The sequence below is a fragment of the Thrips palmi genome, unplaced genomic scaffold, assembly GCF_012932325.1.
Source record: "Thrips palmi isolate BJ-2018 unplaced genomic scaffold, TpBJ-2018v1 HiC_scaffold_7, whole genome shotgun sequence".
Lineage (NCBI taxonomy): Eukaryota > Metazoa > Arthropoda > Insecta > Thysanoptera > Thripidae > Thrips > Thrips palmi.
In genome coordinates this window covers 3,081,744-3,106,899 of record NW_023144634.1, presented here as the reverse complement: position 1 = coordinate 3,106,899, position 25,156 = coordinate 3,081,744, and the positions used below count along the sequence as shown (strand labels likewise).

The 25,156-nt window shown below is 59.7% G+C and overlaps 1 protein-coding gene across 1 annotated transcript in view; it reads right to left on the bottom strand.

The window, feature by feature from the left end:
* Positions 1 to 2,426: 2,426 nt before the first annotated feature.
* Positions 2,427 to 25,156, bottom strand: part of LOC117652714 (nesprin-2-like) — a 31,235-nt gene continuing 8,505 nt past the window's right edge. Inside the window, exons 5-11 of the mRNA XM_034397807.1 lie at positions 21,519 to 21,685; positions 18,166 to 18,302; positions 16,510 to 16,738; positions 13,151 to 13,357; positions 12,984 to 13,082; positions 12,801 to 12,805; positions 2,427 to 2,694 (exon numbers count right to left, since the gene is read on the bottom strand). Of these exons, the coding sequence (XP_034253698.1) occupies positions 2,427 to 2,694; positions 12,801 to 12,805; positions 12,984 to 13,082; positions 13,151 to 13,357; positions 16,510 to 16,738; positions 18,166 to 18,302; positions 21,519 to 21,685 (1,112 nt within the window). The remainder of the gene's footprint in view (positions 2,695 to 12,800; positions 12,806 to 12,983; positions 13,083 to 13,150; positions 13,358 to 16,509; positions 16,739 to 18,165; positions 18,303 to 21,518; positions 21,686 to 25,156) is intronic.

The window sequence follows — 25,156 nt, the reverse complement described above, 5'->3', positions numbered from 1 at the left end:
ATCCATTTGTTTTATGGTAGATGCTAAAACCCTGCTTATGTCTACGACAGTCGCCCATAGTTTGAATTTATTTGACTGCTGTAACTGCAATTTGACAACTATGTATACATATCGAGTTGGATTAAATACAGTTAGTAATAGAACTGATCTATTGTTCTAGGTGCATTTTTTATACTTGAAATCTTTAATGCACCAACTTAGAGATATTTGTCAATAAATTAAATAAACAACACGCTACCATCCTATAGATCGACCTCAGCAGATATCAGAAGCATAATTGCCCAATGCTATAAGTATAAAGAAACGCGGCTACATAAGAAATTCTAATTGTGACTTATTTTAAAAGCATACTGTGCCTGTCTGCTACAAGTATTCGCTTATTGCTGCCACGATATAGCAGCAGCGCCACTTCTAGAGTTACAAACAGCATTGAGCAGCTACGTTACTTCATGTTTTACCATCTTCTTGAAAGGCATCTAAATTATTTTTTAATTAACAGCGTTTGATTTCAAACAATTTCAGTCTTACAATTCCAAACCAATGATTCTGAACAGGGATTTGCTTTTCTGCAATAGTCTTGATCTCAAGTCAAATTACGTTACATGTGAGGCACTCTTTCAGACTTTCAACACCGCTCACCGGCGGTTGATGAAATTCCCAAACAGATAGTATCTGCTGAGGACCGTTGGAGAGAACAGTGACAAAAGGTCACATCATAATTCCTCGATTGAATGTTAGCAACAATCATAAATATGGCAAAAAATTACACTGTCTCCTCCATCAGCACACAACACACGAACACAAAGAAACACAGTAGAGCACAAGACATCTGTCCTAGCCGGCGTCCTAGAAAAACAACAATTATGAAACCCTTAATAATTCGAAGCCGATGGCACTGATGTCACAGAAGAGTAACATTAACGTTTCATTCTAATAATGTGGTTGAGAGGAGGTCACAACGCCGTAGTGTTTTGACACTTCAGCCAGAATCCTCTGCCATTGACTTCGAACAAAGAACACTTGCGCCTCAAAAACGTCTACTTCCTAAAATGATGACACAGTTAATTCTTGGTGGTTACAAACTAGCAACGAACCAATTGAGACCAATCAGATGCATGAGACGGCTAAAATTTGGCAAAACTTTAAGCAAAAAATACACTTACATTTATGTTCCAGTAGAACCCAAGCATCATCGAATTTGCCTCAGTTGGCTCGAATTCGGAAACCTTACAAACTATATAATCAAATTGGTCGTAGGCCGTTCTCAGCATGCTTTAAATGCATGGCTGAAGAAGATCGACAAGTCACACATCGCAGCTGGAATGGATGTCACTATCAAATCGATTTCTCGCTGTTTTCGTCACAATCGGGTTATCCTTCTCCACTCCACAGCTTCCGCTGGGTTTCATTCAAACGATGAAAGTCCCGCATACCCTCTCTGCCTCCTCGACCTCGGAATCGAGTCCGAGGAGGCGTAGGGCGTTTTCACAAGATTTTCTCTCAGCCGAAGCGAAAGCTTTCGCGAGTCGGTTTTTAAATTGGAGCGTGTGGAGCACAACTACTTCAAGTCTCAATGATTCATGCACGCTGTCAAAGTGCTCTGAATTCATTTTAAGTAGCAAACTACTGATGTTGGTAGCAAAACAAATAAAATTAAATCGTTGCATTCATCTGTTTCTTTCTGAGACGATTTTCTCATGGAGTTATCGTTACTCACGGAAACGACATAGTACCTGCTGTTAGCATGGTACGAACACTGGAGTATAAACAAAAAAGAAATAACTTCATATCAATATGATATATAAAATCAAAAATATTCAACAACTGCTTAGCAAAGCCTATATCTAGATATTTAATAAATCATATAAAATTCCTGTCTCCAAAACGGAAAAGAAATTTAGATAATAAAATAAACTGGGTAAAAAAAACTTAATTTTTCAAATTTGTACCATGAATTTCATCGGCTGTTAATCGAAGGTCATAATTAACTGCTGAGGGCTTTTTGTCATACAATTTAGTTTTTGTATGGGCGTCAGCTCACTTCCTACGAGAAACACTTTTAAGTAGCACCGTCCTGTCAGAGGTACAAACACAGTTAGTTTGCGCATGCAAGAGGATTGGGCTCGTACACTCTCGGCCAACGGGGATGAAAGGAATCATGAATGTTACATGTACAAGGGAGGTACCGCACCGCGCCAGGTCGGACAATCGCGACAAATTTTTGTTTGAAAAATAGTAACAACTTTCTGGAAGAGCGGTCGCTGGGGTGGCGCGGTACGTCCCGGTGGTGGTCGGTCGGGGAGCGCCGGCCCGTGAGCAAGGGTCGCCCTGCCGACGGGGCGCCGCTCCCGGGCGCCACGCTTACAACTAACAGAAACAACAACGCAGGTACATTAGAACAAACAACGAGGTGGCATTCCCTCGGCTCAGACGGGCGGCGGGCCGCGGACATAGCGCAGCTGGGGGCTGAGCGACAGGTTGAGGTTGTTGATGGCGTCGCAGCAGTGCGGCTCCAGCAGACAGGCGACGCACAGCAGCGCCATGATGGCCATCTGGAAGGGCAGCGCGGCGCGCATGGCCCTCCACAGCCAGTGCCGCGGCCGCGACTTGCCCGTCTCGGGGTCCTCGGGGTCGTCGGGGTCCTCGTCAGCCTCGCGCAGCCCGCGCTTCCGGGACTTGCGCCACTTGGTGCTCCTGCGGGCAGACAAGGGGTGCCGTTACAAACAGGACAAGGACAACGTCAACATGGTGGGCTGGATCGTCCAGGCCTCGCCAATCTTGCAACTACCCCCAACGGTGCAAGGCGCCCTGTGCAAAACACCGCTAAGTCGGGAGCTAGGGGTAAGTCAGGGAAGGAAAGCACAGGGTAAGAAAAGCACAGCCTCACGGAGCTGATATCTTGGCCCTCGGCCAGTTACTTCAAGTAAAAACGAAAATATGATTACGAAATCCCTGTCCAATGGCTGTCGAAATGTCTGCGGGTGTGTGCTTGTGCTTCCCTTTTATTCCCCAACTTACCCCTACAAGCACAAGAAACAAATACGACAACCAGGGGATTCTGAGACAAATCTCATGGAGGCACCGCAACGCCCCGTCCCATCATGTTCGCTTCCCCCAAGGCAGGCCGCGCCGTGCCGCGCCGTGCCGTGCCACCCCGACATGCAAACCGAAGGCCACTTGATCCGCTGTCTTGCCGCCACAGCCCAGCGCCCCGCCCCTCGCTCCATCACACTAGCCAAACGAATCCATCGCGACCAATAACGAGACTGGTGCACTGCGGAGACATACCGCGCTGCACCAGGCGCGGAAAAAAGCGACAAATGATGCAACAAAACGAGAACACTCGTCAACCTGCCCAAAATCAGCGGCGATTTCTCTTTCTTTCTCTCTCGCTCGCCGAGCCAGACTAATGGCGGTAATTACTTATCCGGCGCCTTATATGAGATTCTCAAATTAGGGGCGTCGGGTTCAGAGGGTGGAAAAAAAGTGGCACGTAATACGAAAAGACGCGTCAATTCGTTTTGCAGCGGACTTCCCTCCCCGCGAAGGGATGGCAGGAATTAGAGCTACAAGAAGGCGCGGCGGGAAGGCGAGAAAAAAAAAGAAAAAAGCGACGAAACAAAAGGCAAGAGTCGCAGTCAAGGTTTATTGCTCGAGACACATTGTATTTGATGCAAATTTGCACCGCCCTCCCAGAAGCTGGCTGCCGCCCCCGCGCTGCCCGCGCTGCAGGGGAGTCCGCGTTCTTTTCGCCTTCTTTCGCTCCCCTCGGACCTCGCGACCATCTGGAAGGTCTATCATTACGTCATCACACTTAAGCCGGCGGGCACAAGGGCAATATACAGTCTCAAACTTATTTTCCTGGGGAACGGGTTGCCGGCGTTGCCGCGGCTGCAGCCAATCGCAAGCCCCGCCAACTTGGGCGCGTTAAAACTTGGCCCGCCCAGCCGCGCTTTCAAATTCGCAACCCGAATGATGGCGCGAGCGATCATTTCCTGGGTGACATTCGAGACAAACTGCTTGAAGAGTTTTTCAGTTCGGTAAGTTGTTGCTCTTGCACTGCATGTATACTAAGATTCAGGATGGAAGGCGCCGCTGAGTAGCGCGGTGGTAGATGACGGCCGACTACCTGACTCCGCCCTGGTGTGGGGGAGGGTCCGGGTCGGGGCCCGGCTGGAGTCCTTTTGTCTCCTTGCATTTATAATGAGCAATTTTAAATCTCTTAGTACTACTTCAAAATTCTAGAATTGCTATGAAGTCAATGCAGATTCGAAATCACAAGAAAAATCTGAGCAATTTAAAAAAAAGTTGGAGGTTTGAGTCATTATTATTTGCCAGTGTGATAAACCGGTTCAACAGGTCAAAATTGTCGTAGAAACACGCCGTTTTCACAAAAGTTCATAAATTTTTAGGGTCATTTCAAAACACCGATCCATTTCTAAAAATTTCTAATCATTAAAGTTTTGAATTGGTGCCAGAGTAAAAAGCTCATCGCTATTCGACGGCCTTTTGTCGCGACTGCGAGGGTAGCTCTCCACCCGCACAATGGGGCGGGGGCTCCGGGGTCTGTGTCAATGGCCAGGTCAGAAATGTTGTTGCGGTAGCTGGGGAGGCGTAGCCAGCAGAAAATCGGGCCAGCGGCGCCTTCCATCCTGAATCTTAGTATAAGAGCAGAGTCCTGCGGCGCGCGCCGAAAAAGAAGGAAATGTTTTTGAAATGTTGGGGTTGGGCAGGCATATGTCGCGCGGCGCCCTCGGGGTATCAAGTGGAGGGTCCTGACCGCGGTTGTAACATCAGAGTTCACACCCTCTGACCGGGGTGCGCCCCGCCCCGCCCCGCCCTCCCCGGCAGCGCGCGGAGTCTGCAAGTCGGCATAATAGACACCCCCTACTCTTTTAATGGTTCATCTGCATAGCAAAGAGTGTCGCTGTAGGAGGAAGGGCCCGCGAGGGCGGCGAAGGCAGGGCCAAGGCGACATCACTTTTTCCGCACTTGGCTGCCACCCAACAGCAATACCGCATTCCGCCGGGCTGCCTTCGGTCCTACGGTGTACTGCACGTGGCTCCGTCTCTCTCGCTCTGCTGGAGCGTCCCGTGGGGCAGCGAGAGAGACAGAGCTACGGGGCCCGGCTCGGGAAACGCGATTGCGCGCGGGGGCTTAGCGCGCACACTTAGCCGCCGCGTGTGCTGTGCCCGCTGCCTGTTGGCTGTTTTGCCGCCGTTTTCATCGAGAAACTTTGGCCGCCTCCACGCCTGCCTCCGCGCCGACCGCCCTCGCTACAAGCAGTTACAGAGTTACAGCGAGCCCATGCGTGCTCCGAGGATTACGCAATCCTCAGCCGACACAAGTTCGTCGCAGCACCCTGAGTTCTAGTCCTAGCCGCGCGTGATCTCTTCTGCAGAGGACAGAGCGCGCTTCGCGCGAGAGCCCACAAAAGCAGTCTACTGAAAAATAAAAAAAAAAAATTAACACCTGCCGCCCGGCCGGTACTCGAGCCCGACCCCCGCCAGCTCGGATTCTCTCGGATCAACAAGTTGAGGGCGTTTTCCCCTCGCTCGCAATAAACTGCGGCGCGGCTGGCTGCCTGCCTGGCTGCCTGAGGGCGGGGGTGTCCGCGCGAAAGACAACTGCACTGCAAGGCGGGCTGTTTCGGCCAATACGCTGCCGGGGCAATTAAACGTCCATGAAAAAAAAACGCGCGAGAAACAAAAGGAACGGGCTATTAAACAGCGCGAGAATTCTAATAATAATGAAACAAGAAAAAAAAAGCGTAAGAATTTCAATAAATTTAAAGGTCCTGACAGAGGCCGGCCGGCCGTGGTGTCGCGAAATAATGAATGGCTTCTGCTGGAGGAGACTGGAGGCGAAAAAGGAAAGGGGTGGCTTCGCCTGCTTCCTTCGGGTGGTTTGGGTCCTAAGTAGCTGTTTAGGGCGCAATCAACTTTAATTGTGCAGGGTTAGGGCGCCGCGCCTGGCCGCGCCGCCACGCCACTGCAGGGCCCTTGACAAAAACTTGTCCGTCATAAAGCCTAGGCCGTCTCGGACGAGTCTCGGAGGCCCCCTTGGAGGCCCTTTCGGACACCGCGGCGCACGCGACTGCTTTTATTACAGGCCGCGGTGCGCGCAAACGGTCCGGAGACGGTCTAAGAAATGACAAATTCTCTAATCCCTTCGGGAGAGCTTAAACGACTTAAAGAAATGAGGCTTGGGGGGCGAAGGGCTGCCGCCTGCGGGGCGCCGCCCTGGGGAAAGGGCCGCGACGCGTCACTGGGCGGCCAACGCACCTTGAAGGGCTTCAAGGCCTTCAAGTGCTGCAATCGGAGGCGTAAACCTGTCGCACTGTCTCCGCGGTCTCCGCGGTCTCCGCCCAAAGGTCCCAAAAGCAAGCGGTCCCAAAAGCGACTCACCAGTTAGCCCATCATCGAGGAAAGAATCGTAACTGCGAGGGGTCGCCCGGGCAGTTAGGGTTCCTTCCCTGGGACATGTGTCCCATCCCGTAAAGCGGTTACAGTTACAGGCGTCGAGATGGAGTCAGATCCATAACGCGAGCAACTGCCCCGCTTACGAGTTACGACCCGGCATTACAATCCCAAAGCACACCCACGTTCACCAACAACACACACACATAGAGACGAGGGGCCAGCCAGGTGGGTCCACTAGACGAAAAGCTCCCCCCGCCCGGCTGCAAGCACACACGTACCAAAACGCGAGTACGACCGCTTCGACAAGACCGTGTCGCACGTCGTGCCGCCGACGGACCGCCGCCTGCAGCGCCGTCCTCAACATCGACGTCCACGACGGCGTCCTCGACGGCGTCCTGGCGGCCTCGGCCCTGGACAAGTGCGCCGTCAACAGCGAGCCACCCGACCACAATTAGGGCCACCCCTCTCCAGTGTGGGCCCCTGGCTATTAAAGTGCACGCTGCACCGTATAAATCAAATTTGGCCGAGCGGGCCGGGGCGGGGGAGCCGACGGCGACCCGAAGGCGACCCGAAGGGGACCCGAAAGGGACCCGAAAGGGACCACAGCAAGCGGCCGGCGCGGCGCCACGCCGGGGCACTGCTCGAGCTTGACAATTCTTTCAGCTGTTGGTGCCGGCAGGCGGGCGGACAGCAGACAAACGGACAGACAGACAGACAGACAGACAGACAGACAGACAGACGGACGGACAGACAGACAGACGGACGGACGCGCTGACGCGGGAGGGAAGTTGACGACTAAGTAGTCAGTAATGGAGGCGGCGCGCAAGGCGGCCTGGCGGCTGGCATGGGAATCACCTGATTTGTCCGGCACGGCGCGGCAGGGCACGGCACGGCGCCGCAACGTGTAATGAACGAAACCCGGCCAAATTAGGAAGAAATGGCGGAAACTGGCGCGCAAAGATGAGAGTCCGGGGACGGGGTGCATCCGGCGCTGTTAAACCCACCCCTCCCTCTCCCTCCCCCTCCCCGCCGCGGTCGTCGCGCCCTCTCGCTCGCGGGGTTCGCGGGGCAGGCCGGCCGGGCAGGCGCCCGAATAGACCACACAGGTTACGGGTTATAGTGCAGGGGCATAAAGGCTGCGCGCCGCGGCGCCGCGCGGGCCGCGCCACAAGGTAGTGTACGAACGGGTACTTTGTCGGGAGAGGGACAGGTACTCGCGCTGTATCGAATTAAGTGCCGACACTTTAACGGCCCGCACTCCGCGGCGCTCGGCCTGGCTCTGTCCGCGCAACGCAGCCGGGCAGCCAGGACGCTGATGGCCGCACCTCTGACCTTGCCGGCTCGCCCAGGGCTTGCCCCAATGGCTTGCCCCTGCCCGCGGCAGCGGCGCACAGTGGACCAGAAGACCGGCGCCGGTGGCCAAAACTGTCGACGCGTTTTGAGCTCCAGAGTCGCTACGCAGGACTCGAACCGAACGTGTGACCTCACCAATGGATTCCTCGTTCGGAGAGCAATCCATTGGTGGGGTCACACTTGCGGTTCGAGTCCTGTTTAGCGACTCTGGAGCTCAAAACGCGTATAGAGTTTTGGCCGCCTCCACCGGTCTTCTGGCCCACTGTGCGGCGGCAGCCCTCCGCGTTTCACCCAACTTTTTCGCCTTTTACGACAAACGGCGACCCGGAGCCGCCGCACTCCAGCACGTCGCGGCGCGGCCGAAAGATAAACAAGAAAAAACGAGAAAGAAGCCTCCCGGCCGGCAGACCCTGGCAGACGCCCCCGATCACGCGTGACTCATCCTCCATCCTGTCAATAATTAACCCGTGTACATAATCATTTAATTTGCCCAGTGCAGCCCAATCCGGGGGCCGCTCCCCGAGCCGAGGGCCGAGGGGGGCTCAATCTCGGGGGCGGGCCGGGCCGGGCGGGCACCGCGAGTACCGACCGGGATGTAGCCCTGCATCACCGCGCCGAGGGGGCGGGGCCAGCCCCTGTGACAAAGTCGGCTTTCTAAAACACGCCCGCCTCCGCCCTTTTCGGACCGGACTGTACCGGTGCACCTAAAGGCGCGCGGCGCTGCACACGGCGTACACCCGCCCCCAACAACGGCAGCCTTCTCTCTCATTAGAAGCCCTCTCACTCGGACAGGAACATTACACGGCCGGTGCGTTATGAATGGCTGGAAAGAATGAATGAATCGAAAAGCAAGCGATATCGCGTGTGTGCGTGTGTGTGTGTGTGCGTGTGTGTGTGTGTGTGTGTGTCGCGTTGGCACGTTCCCACAGAGAACGCATCCTCTGTGTGTGTGAGCAGTAATTACCCTGGGCAGCGCTTGACTCCTCTACCGGCAGCCCCGCCCCCCCGCCCCACCCCGCCCCGCCCCGCCCCGCCCCGCCCTGCACCGGAACGCCCGGTAAACGCGGCCGCGCGCTGCGCCGTGCTGCGCCATGCTGCCGGCCGGCCGGGACGGCGTTTGAAACGTGTCGCAGGGATGTGCGCCGGGGTCGGGTCGGCTCGGCCGGGCCCCGCCTTGCCCCGCCTCCGAAACGCATAATCCGTTCGGTGGGCCTTTCGGCCGTTGCAACACACTGGAACACAGACCACCAGCACTTTGGATCCGTCTGCCATCAGCGAGCGCGACGAATCACTTTGTTTGGCTTTGACAGGGGATAGGAGGGCCGACCAACCTTCCATGCGTTTGCTACGGATGTTGCGTTCAAATTTTTAATAAATTAATATTTTAGCAAAGACTAAAGACTAAAATGCCACTGAATTAGTGAAAAAAAAAATCATTTTTTTGGATCATTTTGGAAAGCCATTCTTCAAACGGGGACACACAATATGCAAAATGAGGGGGTCTTTTCTAGTTTCTCTCTGTTTTGTTCCGAAGATTCCGGCGGACTCCAGGACGAAGATGCGAGGAAAACAACCAGCCGCGTGTGCATGTGTGTGTGTGTATGTGTGTATATGTGTGTGTATGTGTGTGCGTGTTTGTGTGTGTGTGTGCTTTCCCCGTTGTCATGTTGGTACAACGTGTTTTGGCAGCCAGCCTGTGGGCCCGCCCGTGGGCCCGCCCGGCCTGATGGGTCCTCTCCGCGCCAACCGATAATTACGGGCTTCATATATCGGTGGACATTGCGCGCTACTCCACGCGGTGCCCCGCCCCGCCCCACCCCACCCCACCCCACCCCACCCCGCCCTATTAGGGGCCGTCCCGGAGCGATGCAGCGGTGGGAACCCGGGCCCCACCCAGCGGAAGCCATCCTGATTAATTATGGAATTTAATCAAAAAATATCGAGCCCGAAACGGTGAAGGGGCAATGAGGCTTCGGTCGGCACGCCGCCAGTCCCTCTGTTTTGTTTGAATTCGTCTGGCCAGGGCAATACGGTTCGCAATCAGGGGCGGCGGCGAAGACTCGACTTGCCAAATCGAAAACGGCAACGGCGTCCGACCGCGGCCTTTTCAGCGCTCACACGCATCTCTAGGGCCATCAAACCACGTGTTTACGACACACTCTGTATGTTGTAGGCAGAGCGAGACAGAGCGAGGCCGGCGTGCGCGACGGCCGGCAGAGCGAGAGAGAGCCAGAGGGGAAAAAAGACGAGAGAAAAGTAAGTTTATAGGCCATTACAAAACTCGCTGAAATGACGTGACACCGGCGCGGGGTCTTCTTAACTTGGGCGCGGCAGACATGACCTCTCTCTCTCTCTCTCTCTCTCTCTCTCTCTCTCTCTCTCTCTCTCTCTCTCTCTCTCTCTCTCTCTCTCTGACCCAAGAAAACTACTCTCAGCAGAACAGAGCGGCCGGGGGTGGCACGGTGGCACCGCTTGGCGGACGTGCCTGGCGGGCGCGGGGCTCTGCAGGCTGTTGCGGGAAAACCAGCAACGTCAACCCCTTTCCGATTGTGTGTTAAAAAGTCGCCCACACAGGAAAATAATATCAGACATTAACGGTTTGAGTTTACTGCGAGCTGCTCTGGGATGACAAATCCAACTCGCCGGTGCTGCCTCATTCTCCTCTCTCCCACACTGGACTCTTTATCGATAAGTCGATAATGGGTGGTTATTGATTGATTTTCCACGTCCGTCGCTGCCCCCGTTCCCAACCTTGGCCCTGGGCCTGCCTGGGCGAACGAGAGGCCGGTGCATATCTCACACCTCGGTCTGTGACCGCGCTGCCGGCCCCGCCAGCCCCGCCTCGCCGCCGCACAGTGGGCCAGAAGGCCGTGGAGGCGGCCAAAACTCTAGACGCGTTTTGAGCCCCAGAGTCGCTGAATAGGACTCGAACCGAGCGTGTGATCCCCACCAATGGATTGCTCTCCGAACGAGGAATCCACTGGTGGGGTCACACGTTCGATTAGAGGCCTGTTAAGCGACTCTGGAGCTCAAAACGCGTCTGGAGTTTTGGCCGCCTCCACCGGTCTTCTGGCCCACTGTGCGCCGGCTACCGATTCCGCGCCGGGTAGTCCGTCTCTCTCGCACCCCTGCGGTGCCCTGCGAGCGCCCCGCGGGTGCGAGCGAGACGGCGCGACTGGCAGCGGCCGTCGGCCTGGCAGTCTGGCGCTCTGAATACTAATTCCTCGACAACTGAACACCTCGGCACGTCAATCAGCGCCAAGTATTTGTATTCCTGGTCGGATTCGATGGGAGCCGCGAAGGGCCGCTCACCGCACCGCGCCGCGCTGACCGCAGGGAGCGGTGTGGGAGAGGAAGAGAGTGGGGGTGAGAACAACAACACCAGCCATCGGGAGCAATGCACACATTGCAATTTGCCTCTTTTTTGCCTGCTCTCTTTCAATAACGCACTTCGCGGAGTGCCCGCAGGCAGTGGCGTGAATGGATGCTGCATGCAGCCCCAGCGGGCACCGTCCCCGATTCAAAAACAAATAGCCTTTCGGACCTTTCGGTCGTCCCTCGACGCCGCGAGAAAGTGTCAATTTTGAAGGGAAACCGAAAGGTGGCGGCCGATCGGTGAGCGACGCGCCGACTGCGTGGGAATCGCCCGGCTCGATTGAGATCGACGAGTGCAGGATGCAGGCCAGCCGCCTCCACTGCTAAAGCCACCGCCTGCCACCGCAGCTTTAATTGCTAATCGGACACTCACACAGACACACACCCACTCGCACACACATACGGGCCAAAATTTTAGAATCAAATTACAGGAAAAGTGTCGATGGAGTGCATAGCGCAGCAGGTCGGGCCCACGCCGACTCCCACTAAAGCCAGCACTTTGATTGGCCATCCAGCCCGGCCCAGCCAGCCCAGCCTCCTGTCCTGCCAGATTATGTTTGTCCAAGGGATTGCGGGATCACCTCGGACCTAATGAAGCCCGCGGGCCGCGCCCCGTCGGCCACACTGCAAAGCAAACAGTCGCCTGTCTCTGTCGCACTCGGCCCGCCGCCCCGCCACTGTGCGACAGAGAGGGTGCCGCACTCCGCGGATTCCGACGCCGGTTTCAAGGTCTCTGAAAGTGGCCGCAGTGGTTGAGTTGGGGTCGGTGCGGATTTGGTGAACGATTGGCTGAGGCTGAATCAAGGCCCTTGTGGAGGCGAGGTGCGGCGGAGGGATGTTGCGAGAGAGAGAGAGAGAGAGAGAGAGAGAGAGAGAGAGAGAGAGAGAGAGAGAGAGAGAGAGAGAGAGAGAGAGAGAGAGAGAAGAGAGAGAGAGAGGGTGGATGGCGGTGCATGAGGGTGGTGTGGCACACTGTGGCTACGCCGCCGCCATACAGATCAGTCCGCTGGGCCTGCGGATTCAATGAACCACTAATAGCGTGCTGGCCGAGGATCCGCCCCGCCCCGCCCCGCCCCACTCGGCATGTAAACCCGATTAGCCATCTGGATCACGCACCGCGCCGAGAGTGGACCAGGAAAAGCAAAACACGGCTGTCATTGAACATTTAACCACTCGAGAGGTTCCACGACCCTTCCTTCGCCTTCCCGAGGGATCCCTGGCCAGGCCATGCCCAGGCCGAGGTTCACAGTGGTCAGTGCTGCCGACGCCGCCAGCGCGCTAGCCACAGACGCTGCCCACTAAAACGGAATACTCATCAGCGCGGAGTTAGTTCGGCCGTGACTCATCTTTAGCCGGGCTCCGCTGCTCCGTCCCTGTTGCTCCCTAGCGGGGCGCCCCGTGAGTGCGAGAGAGAGAGCTGCTGGCGCGGCAAAGGCTTTTGAGCGGCAAGGCGGCGAGGCTGCAACACTGCGAGTTCCCTTTTCCCGATGCAGTCCACATGTTTTGCGGTGGCCGGCCGCCGGTCCTGTCCGGTAGCGATGTTGCCTAAGCTGTGGTCAAGGCTCTCCCTCCAATGGACACTTGACCGCCGGCAGCCCCGGCGAGCCCTGGCGCCGCGACCACAGGGAAAAGGGAGCCGACGGGATGCACCGATGCTGCAGAAAAGAAATCACACCGCAAAAAACAAGACAGCGCTTACCCGTTGGAGCCTCGGTGCGACCTGGACAGCGGCTCGGGCGACGCTCTGCTGCTGGGGGACGCCAGGCGGACGCCGCCGGCGACGCGCTCCAGGCAGGGCGAGGCCACGCCGCCCGACGCCGCGCCGACGGCCGCCGTCCGGGACGCCGCGCCCACGCACACGGCCGTGCGCACGATCAGGTCCCTGCAGGTGCGCTGCAGGCCACGCAGCTCGCTCTCCGTCTGCTGGATTTTCTGCCAAGAGACGTGGGTTCAAATACCGACTTTGCCAAATTTTCAATATTTTTATTTCAGGTGCTTACCTCCCGCATGCTGTCCAGGGCGCGGGACCCCGGCCCCAGCACGGCCTCCAGCTGCCGCGCGAGGCGCCTCAGGTTGGCGAGCCGCCTCTCGCGCTCGGAGGGCTCCTGGTCCGACCCCGTGTCCGAGATGCCAGAGTCCGACAGCGAGCCGCCCTCGGAGCAGCGCAGCGCCGCCGTCTGCGCGTCCGCCAGCACCACCAGGGAGCTCTGCAACACAACAAGAGTATCGTCAGCGTCCAGCGTCACTTTAGGTGCCAGGCCCTCCGAGGCCTAGGCGGACTTCATCAGTCCCTTTCGCCCGGGCCTTGAGGGACCGGTGGGCTCGGTGGACTTGCGCCGCCAAAGGGTCGGTCTCGTCCAGCCAGCGCCGAGCCTGGCCGAGCCCAAGAACCCCCACAACTTGATTAGAGCGGTAGCGGCGGTAGCGCGGCTGTTGTTCTTGTCCCCTTGACAAACAGATGTAACCCACCTTGCCCCTGCTTTACGGGGCTGGCTGGGGCCGGCCCCACCTCGGGAGAGAGAGAGAGAGAGAGAGAGAGAGAGAGAGAGAGAGAGAGAGGGGGGGGGGGCATCAGCCGCCGGGTGGCACAACCAGCACATAATGAAACGCGTGGCCGGCATAGCAAACTAGGGATGGATCCTTCGACGCCCCCTTCACAATGCCACTCCACCCCGCCCCGCCCCGCCCCGCCCCGCCCCTCTCATCCCGCCGCGGCGTTGCGCCCCATATGCCGCGAGCACGGGCAAATTCAAGCGCAAGCCTTCAAAGAGCGCGTTACGTTTTCAGAAAAATTTTACCTCTCGCCCACTTTCATGGAAAAGGGCTGCTGGTTCACAAGACCCAATCAGAGATGGCGCGTAAACCACCCTCGCCCCTAACCTAACCCTTCCAGTTTATTAAGGTGGTAAAGTCGAGAAAAAATTACACTTTTAATTTGCATTTTTTTGCCCCGAGCATTCCAGCGGAGGACCGAGTTGGCGCCGCGTGTGCGCTGGTAAAGAGAGAGAGAGAGAGAGAGAGAGAGAGAGAGAGAGAGAGAGAGAGAGAGAGAGAGAGAGAGAGTGACGCCCTGAGCGCGTGGTTACTTCCATAAAACAACCCCAGTAAAAATTCAAACATTCACTCCATCTTCATCATCACTATACGGCTCTGTCCGACCGAAAGAAATAAAAAGAAAATATAGTCCGCCCCGTCCCGGCCGTCCCTGCGGCCAGAAAGAGTCGGCCTGCGGGGGTTGCGCGAGGGGGAGGGGGGGGGAGGGGTGTTCGCGGAGACGTGCCGCAGATAATTTGTGAAGTGCAGCGGAGGGCGGGAGAGGCTCTCTGCCCCGGTCCGCCAGCTCCGCCAGCTCCGGCAGCGCCACTGCTTGCAGTGCGGGGGTGGCTCCCTGCAATATGTTGGGCCTCTACAAGATTTATTGGCGAAGGATTGAGGGGGTGGGGCGAGGTGAGCGGCGAGCGGGCGACACGGCGCCGAGCGGCTGGGAGGGACAAATGTGTGACGGCCGGGACACACCCCGGGGCAGTCCAACCAAGGTGGTCGCAATCGCCCTTGGAGCCCCCCAGCCCCGCGCGAAGCCTCCAAGCCGTCATGCGCTACCGCACCACACTCTTGACGGGCACCTCCTCGTCTTCTGCCCTTCCTCGCTCCCCCCTCCCCCTTCATTTGCATGTAAAGTAAACGTCGTTTAAGAAGCAATCCGTCTCATTCTTTTCCGGACGGCTCGCGTCACACACCTAGCGGCCGCGCTAAATCGCTCCCCGGGGAGAGCGCCGGGCCACGCCGAGCAGCGCCACGGTTATTGGCTTCGTCTGATTCATGTACCCTCTCAGGTTGCTGCAGCAGCTTAGTCGGCTTTAAGTTCCGGAACAAGAAAAAAAGCACACAGCGAAAACAAATTTGGCAGTGCGGGTATTCGAACCCGCGGCCGACCTGCGGAGCAGCCGCATTTGCATGGAGCTCAGGGAGGAACGAGAGCTAGCGCGCCGCTAGGGCCGCGCGGTGAGAGGTGAGCATTCCTCGCGCGTGACTCATATAGGCTGCGGCCCTATTGCACCGCGTCTGGCGGGGGAATCATGGAGGGTACAGTGTCGCGACCAGTGCGTGTCGGGGCCGCGCCGGGAAGAAATTAAAGTGTGTTTCCGGAACGGCCGTGATGCGCCTTTACACGCCCCATTTCGTCGCGAGCGGAGTCCTTCATTTTCCAGAAGGCGGGCAGAACCAGAGTGAGACGTGTGGCTCGCCCTTGCGGCCGCCTCATTAACCCCTTGACCGACCAATTAACGCGCGCGCCGCCCGAGCCGAGCCGAGCCGAGCCGAGCCGAGCCGAGCCGAGCCGAGCCGAGCCGAGCAGAGCCGAGCCGAGCCGGCGACAGGTCGGGGGCGGACGGGTGTCGGCCGGCGCACTATCGCTGTCCGCGCCTTGGCAGCAGACTGATTCCGAGCATCGCTCTGTCTCTCTCGCACTCACTGGGCGTGGCGTACGGGTGCGAGAGAGACAGAGCGACCCCGACCTTGTCAAACAGGAACGTCTATCAATCAGCAGCGCGCCAGCCTCGTAACAGCCCCACGCCCTGCTGCTTGGTGACGGGGCAGATTCTGTCCGCCGCGCCCGCCGCACGGAGAAGGTGAGCTACTCGGACGGCATCTTGGCAGCGCCACGCCACTGGAAAGGAGATCACTACCAGTGCAGGCCCGCGGGGCGAAAGCAGCGCGAGCGGCGCACTCCAGCGGCGAATCCAGAACCGCAGAAACGGGCGGCGGGCAACGCGGAAACGAATTCGGATTCCTCGGACCGCGCGAGCGGAACGCACATTCTGCACAGTGTCTCCGTCGCACACGCACGAGGCGCCGCGGCAGTGCGAGAGAGACGGCGTGACTCGGCCCATTCCGGCGCTGCGCGTGCGCCCGGGCTTCGGCGCCTTTCACCGGCGCGGTCAGTTCCAACATTCAACGCCAAAGCGGCTCTTTTAACGGTGGAGGAGCAGCCTCAGTCCGACAGCCGGGCGCCTGGCGGGTAGGCAACCCGACGACAGCCGTGTTCAACGGGACGGCCTACCCGGCCACGCCAGGCGCCTGGCGCGGATAGTTACTCCAGACGTCGCACAGTGGGCCAGAAGACCGGTGGAACGGCCAAAATTCTAGACGCGTTTTGAGCTCCAGAGTCGCTAAATGGGACTCGAACCGAACGTGTGACACCACCAATGGATTCCTCGTTCGGAGAGCTATCCATTGGTGGGGTCACACGTTCGGTTCGAGTCCCATTTAGCGACTCTGGAGCTCAAAACGCGTCTAGAATTTTGGCCGCTCCACCGGTCTTCTGGCCCACAGTGCGTCGGTTCCCCTCGGTCGCCCTTACCTGGCCCATGGTGACGGACGAGTGCTCTTGCTTCTCGGACAGCGCGCGTGCCACCTCGCGCACCGAGGACGCCACGGCCGTGGACACCTGGCCGCCCTGGAGGGCGCGGTCCACCTGCTTCAGGGTGTCCTGGTCGCTGCGCAGCGCGCGCTGCAGTTCGGCCAGGTGCTGCTCGAACTGCTGCCACGCCACCTTGGTCTGCTGCAGGTCCGAGAGGTGCTGCGACACCCTGGAAACACAAGGAACGGAGGTTCAAATACCAGCAGGTCGCGGGTTTTTTTTTTCGCGGTGGTGTTGCCCTTCAGGCCAGCAGGGCAAACACGGACACTACCGGAGGGTCGAGGGGCGATGAGTGTGATGGTGTTTATTGGCAGAGGTAATGAAAGAGAGCGCCCCGGCTCGGTCCCGGCTCGGTCCCGGCCTCGGCCGAGTTTGCCGACGACGCACAAACATCGGCGAGTCTTTCCGCCTCATCGCGCCTTTCTGACTCCCCGTGGCTCTCCGCCGCGCCGCGCCGCGGAGAGCAAAGCAAATGCAGCCACCCTCCCACTCCAGATGTAATTGCAGGTCGATTGCCTCCCCGCCCCGCCTCGCCCCGCGTCGCCACTTCCAGCCTCGCCTTGCCTCCAGCACTGCCTCCAGCATTGCCTCCAGACTTGCCTGCAGACTTGCCTGCAGCCCCACCGACCACGGCGAGGCGTGAGAAATACAGCGCCATAGAAATCAATGAGCTTATCTCGGGAAGAGTCCATCTGACCGCCAGGACGGCGGGCTGGCCGGCCCAGCGGAGCCGGCAGACAGACAGACAGACAGACATAGCGCCAGCCAGCCGGACAGCCGGGCAGCCAGCCTCAAGGGTGCCAGGGCCGCAAAGAGTGGCGCGAAATAATCCCCCTTAAAAGAAGCGCCGCCCCTGTCATCCCGCCCCTCTGCATCCCCAAAGACGCCCTCAATTAGAGGACGTTCCCGGCGAGTTAACTCGGACAACTTCGCCGGCAGCAGCCGTCGCCCTGTCGCCAGCACTGGCCGGCCGCCGCAGCGTCCAGCACAGCGCAGCCCGGACAACAACATGTTTTATGGACAATAAGAGCATCCAGCAGTTAGGCCCCGATAATTTATCGTCGCCAAACTAAAAGAGAGAGACAGCTATGAGGGCGAACGAGAGCGAGAGAGAGAGAGAGATTCCGCGCGCAGCGCCCTTTGCGACGGCTGTATCCCCAGGTTCATGGCCCAGTCGGAAAATTGTATCCCCTCGGCGTGCGTGCGTGTCTGTGTGTGTGTGTGTGTGTGTGTGTGTGTGTGCGGCGGTGTGCGAGTGAGTGTGATTCGGGCGCGTGCCGTTAAGCCTTGCGACCACACGCCACTTGCCCCCACATTACAAGATGCAAATGAGGCCGGAACCAAACGGGCGGCCAGTGTGTCCTGACAGTGTCCTGGCCGTGCCCCGGCAGTGTCCGGGGAGCGGGTCGGGGCTTACAGCCCACCGCAGCGACGCAGCGACGCAGCGCGGTCAGTGCGGTGAGAGATTTGGCCACGGTTGACCTCCGGCCGGTCCAGCACCGGGTCAGCCCACCCCCATCCCCCAGGGACGCCCCATGCCCCAACGGCCAAATGAAAAAAGAAGGGAAAGGAAAGAGAGTCCCGTCCCGTACTCACATGTCGTAGGTGTCGTCGTAGATGCCGTACAGCTCCGTCACCTGCTCCTTGAGCGCCTGCTGCCGGAAGCGGTGCACGGCGTGGTTCAGGTACGGCAGCTTGAGCTTCTTGCGCTCCTGCAGGGACTCGTGCTCGGCCTGCGACACAACAACAACAACAGCTGTAAATAACGGCCACTGCAAATAACGCATGCGCCCCCTGTAAATAATAAACACAAACAACGGCGGCGAATTTAAATCGGGGAGGGTCTACTCAACAGCAGTGGTCGCTGCGGCGGCACCGCGCATGTGTTCAAGGAGGGAGGGGGTGCGAGAGAGAGAGAGAGAGAGAGAGAGAGAGAGAGAGAGAGAGAGAGAGAGAGAGAGAGAGAGAGAGAGAGAGAGAGAGAGAGAGAGAGAGACGGCTCGCCCTAGCGCAGCGATCACATGTGCAGCGCCACAACACAATTTATTCACCACGGTCGATCAGATCACCCCCACCACCGCCCCCGTTCCATCCCCTACCCGATCCGAACCAACACCATATCGCAGATGTACGCATACGTATTCGCACCCGACGTCATTTTTACTTGTCGTGAGATGAAAACGGTGCGGGAGGGGGCCTCCCAGCCTTGCCCGGCCGCGGGCTGCTCCACCTATCTCTCCCGGCCGACGGCGGACGGTCCGGCCGAGGCAGGCCGAGGTGAGGCCCCGGCGGCGCCCTTCGACCTTCCCCGGAAACTGACCGCCCGGCTGGAAAAGGTCCCCGCAGGCCCACCAACACCACGAGTGAAATTCCAGCGCGCGCCTGGAGCGAGGCCTGGAGCGCGGCGGGGCGCGACAAACAGCCATTCCGATGCAGACGCGTCCCCGATGACAACACCGCGACGCCGTGGAGTGCCCCGCAGCCCCCGGCCGCGCTGGCCAACACCCTCATCAAGGCCGCCGTCCGCGCCAATTCACCAATTCAATCGCCGTGCCGCCCTTTTCCAGTGGAGCGGGGGCGGCCCGCCGTCCAGGCCGTCGTCCTGGCCGAGTCCCCGCCGCCCCCTGGGAGTCCAGTACGACGCGCTGCCCCTCGCGGCCCCGCCCCGCGTAGCCCCGCGCGGACAACGTCCAGTGGATAATTTATACGCATGAGCTTACCGACACAGTCACGCCACGCAACGGCGGCGGCGGCGCGGCCGAGCGCGCGGCCAGCCCCAAGAAGTGCTCCAGTCTCTCCAGGCGGCGCCGCACCGCGGTACCGCGCTGCTGCAGCCGGACAGCGCGGCAAAATTCAAACGCGGATAATGCGGCCCAGCACTCCACAGATTGGCCGGCATGGCGTCGACGGGCACGTCGCGGAGGACGAGTCCCCCCTCGCCGTTACGACGGGCACGACGACGGCCAGCTGCCGAGGATTCGGACGGAAGGCATCCGGACGGCGGCGCCGCGGCCGGCCTCGCCGACAGTAAAGACAAGCCGCGCTGAAAGCCCGCCGGGCCGCCCACCCTCTCTCTCTCTCTCTCTCTCTCTCTCTCTCTCTCTCTCTCTCTCTCTCCTCCCTCTCTCTCTGCATCAATGTCCATCTACTGGAGATTTACAGCCAAGCGACTCGCCGCGTCCCAGCGCCGCAATCCGGGCGAGGGGCGCGCACTTCCACGACGGCCAGGGCCTTGGCCAGGGCCTCGGCCGGGGCGCCACCGAACAGGGCCTCCGCGCATTCCGAGGCACCGCTCGGACGGACGGACGGACGGACGGACGGACAGGAAGGACAGACAGACCAGTGATAAGGCATTAATCCCATTCTGATGAAGAATTAATCCTGATATCTGTAGTCAATGTCCGGCAGCCAGGATGCCGTCGGCGCCCCCCGCGTCCGTGGCCGTGTCCGCGGTGTCCATCGGGCCAGAAAGGGAGGTCCGGAGCAATTAAAGTGCGCGCCGCGGAGCCATCCCCGGGGGATTAGACCGGAAGGAGGAGGGAGGCTCACGACGACCGCCAGCACCTACTCGTCAACACGGCCGCCGAGTGTCCGGGACGCGGCTCGGCGCCACCGATCTTGCATTTCCAAGAGGCGCTGCCAGGCCACCACGTTACACTGGCGAGTCTAGCAAGCCCCAAATCCAATGGGCATCGCATTGCAATTACTCAAACAGGCCATCAGTCAGAGCGGCCGATGCGTGGCGGGATGCATGCCGACACTGCGGCTGCATCGCTCCGTCTCGCTCGCACCCCACGCCGCCCCGCGAGAGCGAGAGAGACAGAGCACCGCGCGACGCGGCGAGGGCGTAATGGCACGCGCGGCGCACTGGCAGGCATAGCAGGCATTACCCGCATTTGCGCCCCGGCCAGTGGAAGCCATCGGCAGCCATCGGTTCGCCGGGTCCGGCGGGGCAGCGCCGCGCGGGCCCGCAAGTTGTGCCATAACTCCCTGCGTCTAATGACGGAACAATGCCCGCCCTCTCTCTCTCTCTCTCTCTCTCTCTCTCTCTCTCTCTCTCTCTCTCTCTCTCTCTCTCTCTCTCTCCCCTCTCTCTCTCTCTGCACCGCGAGCGAAATGCACCGATATATATCGGATATAGGCTTGTGCTGCCCGGCACCGCGGCGCCGCGGCAAAATGGAGAAATGTTGAAACGGATTTTAAGGCTGCCCGTTGCCGTTCCGTCGGCTGCTGGCTGCGTTGCCGCGCTGCCCTCGGCGCTGCCGCGCTGCCGGGCCCCGCCGGCTCTCTACTTTATGCGGCCAAAATATCCTACGTCAAATTCGCTTATTCCGGGCACGTACGGACCCTCCCCTCCCAGTGCGCCCCCTCCCCGACATGACTACGCTTTTACCCGCCGCCCCCGCACCCCGGCCCCGCACCCCGCCCCGCCAGCGCCGCGCGCGCGCCCTGGCGGAGGGCGGCGGGGACCGCGCCGGAAGTCGGGGATAGAACCGATAGAGGTGCAGATAAGGAGAAGGGGGTATAAGTAGGCGTCTCTCTCTCTCTCTCTCTCTCTCCTCTCTCTCTCTCTCTCTCTCTCTCTCCTCTCTCTCTCTCTCTCTCGCCGCGGGGCAGGGGAATCGCCGGCCAAATTTAATGCGATCAGGCCAGTTTGAAACAAAACTGCGAATACACTGAAAAATATTTTTTACAAGCGGCGTCTATAGTTGACTGTGATTGTTTCTTTTTTTTCGAGTTTTCCGGGTTTTGAACACCTTTTGGCTTGATTCGCGGTCAGACACCTTCCCAGCGGGCAGTCTGCTCGCGCGCGGGGTCTTCCCTCCGTCTTCCCCCACGGCGGCGGCGCTCGCGCGCGGGGTACTCCCGCCCTCAGCCGCAACGCGGCGCTACCCCGCGCCGACAGGACAGCGCGGAGTACACGCGGCGCTACCCCTCGCAGCACTCACCTTCACCAGACGGATCCGCTCGTCCAGCTGGTCCATGTCGCCCAGCTCCGACGACAGGGCGATACCCCGCGTCTTGAGCAGGTCGTCCTTGAGCGCGTCCATCTCCTTCTTGAGGCGGAGCAGCTCCTGGGCGCGGTCCTGCAGCGAGCTCCAGTTGTTGGCCAGGCCTGCGGGGCAGAAAAGCACAGCGGTAAAGTCTCAGCGCGCGGGGGGTATCGCCACAGAGTGCGGCCCAGGGGGCCGTAAGTCGTTGCTGGTCGTTGGTGCCGCTAAGCCCGCGTTAACGAAGGCCAAACTGCCGAAGCTTTCACTCGCCTCAAAAAGCGGCGGAGTACGCGCCATCGCCCAACAGGAAAGTAAAGCTCCTGCTTTTAATTAATCGCAGGCTGAATTCACGCTTTCCAGCGCACAGCGCTGTCTCTCTCGCACCCATGCGGAGCTATGCGGAGCTATGCGGAGCCCCCAACGAGTGCGAGAGAGACAGCGTCGTCAGCCTGCTGCCCGCAGGTAGGCCCGACGGGAAGTGCGCAGGGTCACACCTACGCCTTCAGTCGACAACGTCCTTCCACGGAGCCCCGCGCGACAACATCAGGCTTGCGATTTATGACCGATTGGTGATTGGCGCAAGCTTTCCACACGCCGACCGGTGGCAGTGGAGTGGCAGCGGAGTGGCACAAGGAGGCACACGGCGGCCGTAAACCGCGGCGCTGCATTTTGGTCCGTTTTACTGCCGTGACCCTGCCCCCGCCCCGCCCCGCGCCGCCATGCAGGCCGTGCCCAAACAGGATAGAGAGCCGCGAAGGGCGACGGCGAAGGCGAAACCGACTGCAGCAACATAGCGGGGCTTCCCGCCCGCTCGCCGCAGATACCCCGCGCGCCAGAGCGAGTGAGCACGGCTTATTTTCCCAGTGGGCCTGCACCGCGGCGGCGCGGCGGCGTTCTAGTGTAGGTGCGCTCTGGCCGGCTCCGCCAGGTGTTGCCTCGCGACCCGCGACACCGCCAGCAGCAGCAGCGCGTCAGCGAAGCCTTATCGGGCAGATAATCAAAGCGAGTCTTCGATAGGGCCTGCGGCAGCCTGCGGTCTCTCTCGCACCCCCACGGCAGGCCGGGCGAGTGCGAGGGAGACAGAGCGACGACGACGGCACACTGTTTCGGGATGCGACTGGCGCGCCGCCCCGCCGCGCCTGGCCGTCCATACTCGGCCGAAGCAGCTCCGTCTAATTTAAGGACAGGGAAACAAATGAGCCCGCTTCCTGCCACACCACTGCCTCAGCGCGCCCCTCGCCACGCCACTGCCAGACTGCGCTCTAGCAGGGCGTTTCGGTCTCCACCGCGCTGGTGGACCTTTGCAGCGGTTCAAAAGGGCCTCAGCTGTCGGTACTCCGCGCGAGAGAGACACTCTGGACATCTCCTGGACACGGCGGCCTTTCCCTGCCGATATGATCGCGGTACAGTCTCGGAAGAAAGTGACAAGTTGTGGCCGCGATGCGTTCGATCCGATAAACTGCGGTTCGATTCCGAGAGTCGTGTCTGTCTCTCTCGCACCGAAACGGGACGCCCCGTGAGTGCGAGAGAGACAGAGCGACGGCTGTGCATATGCAACACAAGCGGCGCGCCACCGAGAGCGCATCTCGGCCGCTCTGTAGCGCCGTCCAGCAGTAAGCGGCCGCGGTTATGATCGAACGCAAGGCTTGGCCTGCTTTAATTTCCACTTTCGGGGCAGCCACTGTAAAACGAGGCGCGGTTTCTGGAGCCTCCAGCGAGCGGCGCATGAGCGGCGCGGCGTCCCCCTTTGAAACACGGTTAATTGGCCGAGTGAGGGGACGGATGTTGCGGAGGGTCACGAAGCCCCGCCGCCGTCTCCCTCGCTGTCTCTCTCGCACCCTTTGTGCCCGTCCCACGGGGGTGCGAGAGAGACAGAGCGTCCCCTCCATCCTTGACTACAAACGAGCAGCGGATGCGCCATGAGTGTGAGGAGCGGGGCGGGGCCGGGCGCTCACAGTGCAACGCGACCGTCGGAAATACGCCGTGCCTTACCCGCCGGAAGCGCGGGGTATCGACGACCCGTTAATTAATTACACGCTCCCCTTCAGCGCTCTCGTCGCCGTCTCCCTCGCACCTCAGTGGCACGCCGCGCGAGTGCGAGAGAGACACGCTGCGGAACGAGACTGGTGCCTCCTGCCGCACTTGGGGGACGACAGAGGAAAAGAAGGAAACCCGAGCGCAGGGCTTCGATGATGAATCCTTTCCTGCGCGTCGGGACTACCCGTGTTCGACCGACATGTGTCCCAAAACGCCACAACAACCGCTGCGGGTTTTGGCTCCAAACGCGCCGCACGGCCCACTCGCCTCTTGGCCGCTCTCCAGCGATCGCCGGCAGAGTGTACGGCACGGCACGCGTCGCGGCAGATGCAAATCACGTTTAAAAGTCCCCACCGCTACGAATTAAATCGCCCGTTGCGTTCCTCGCCCGCTTCGTCTTTCAGCCTTTGAACCGCGCGTGGGGCGCACACACAGACACACACACACACGCGCACACACACACGCACACACACACGGGAGGGTGGCTCTGGGTCCATGCCAGAGAGTTTATCGGCCGTGGCGGCGCTGTGTGTGTGTGTGTGTGTGTGTGTGTGAATATATGTGTGTGTGTCCGGCCGTCCCCGCCCACGCGCTCCGCTTTGTTCAGTGTGTTCTACACGCACTCGTCCACGCTCTAGCGCAACCGTTTCCACAAAGCACTCGTCTGGGTTTCTCTCTTTCTCTCCAGCCTGCCCTGCCTCGCCCTGCCTCGCCTCCCCAAACGCCGCCGCGACCCGCCGCACCGGCCGGTACTGTTTCCCCGTACAAGTCCTTGCGCTGCTTTCCGCCTCTCTGTCTCTCTCGCACTCACGGGGCGCCCCGCGGGTGTGCGAGAGAGACGGAGCGATCCGAGTAGCGGGTCACAGCGGCACGACTCGGCGCACGCACAGTGGGCCAGAGGACCGGTGGAGGCGGCCAAAACTCTGGACGCGTTTTGAGCTCCAGAGTCGCTAAATAGGACTCGAACTGAACGTGTGACCCCACCAATGGATTCCTCGTTCGGAGAGCAATCCATTGGTGGGGTCACGCGGTCGGCTCGAGTCCAATTTAGCGACTCTGGAGCTCAAAAACGCGTCTAGAGTTTTGGCCGCCTCCACTGGTCTTTTGGCCCACTGTGGCACGCCGGCCTCCGCCACGATTCGCCCGAAAAAGGTATCGCACTGCACGGAGCAACGCGCTCTGTCTCTCTCGCACTCACGGGGCGTCCCGCGGGGGTGCGAGAGAGACGGAGCACTGTTGGGCTCAGCCCGCTGGCCGCGACCGGGACGGGCCGGGAGGTGCTGCTAGAGTCGTTGACCGGTGAGGTGCTTCAGCGATATAAACCGCGTCATCGCGCTGCAGGCCGAAGCCAGGCCGAGCCGAACCGGCTCCGATCAGTGGCGACAGCTCGGGCACGTCCAGCGACGCCAGGCTGCCGTCTGTCTCTCTCGCACCCCTCCGGAACACCCCGCGAGAGAGACGGCGGCGGCGCACAGTGGGCCAGAAGACCGGTGGAGGCGGCCAAAACTCTGGACGCGTTTTGAGCTCCAGAGTCGCTAAATGGGACTCGAACCGAA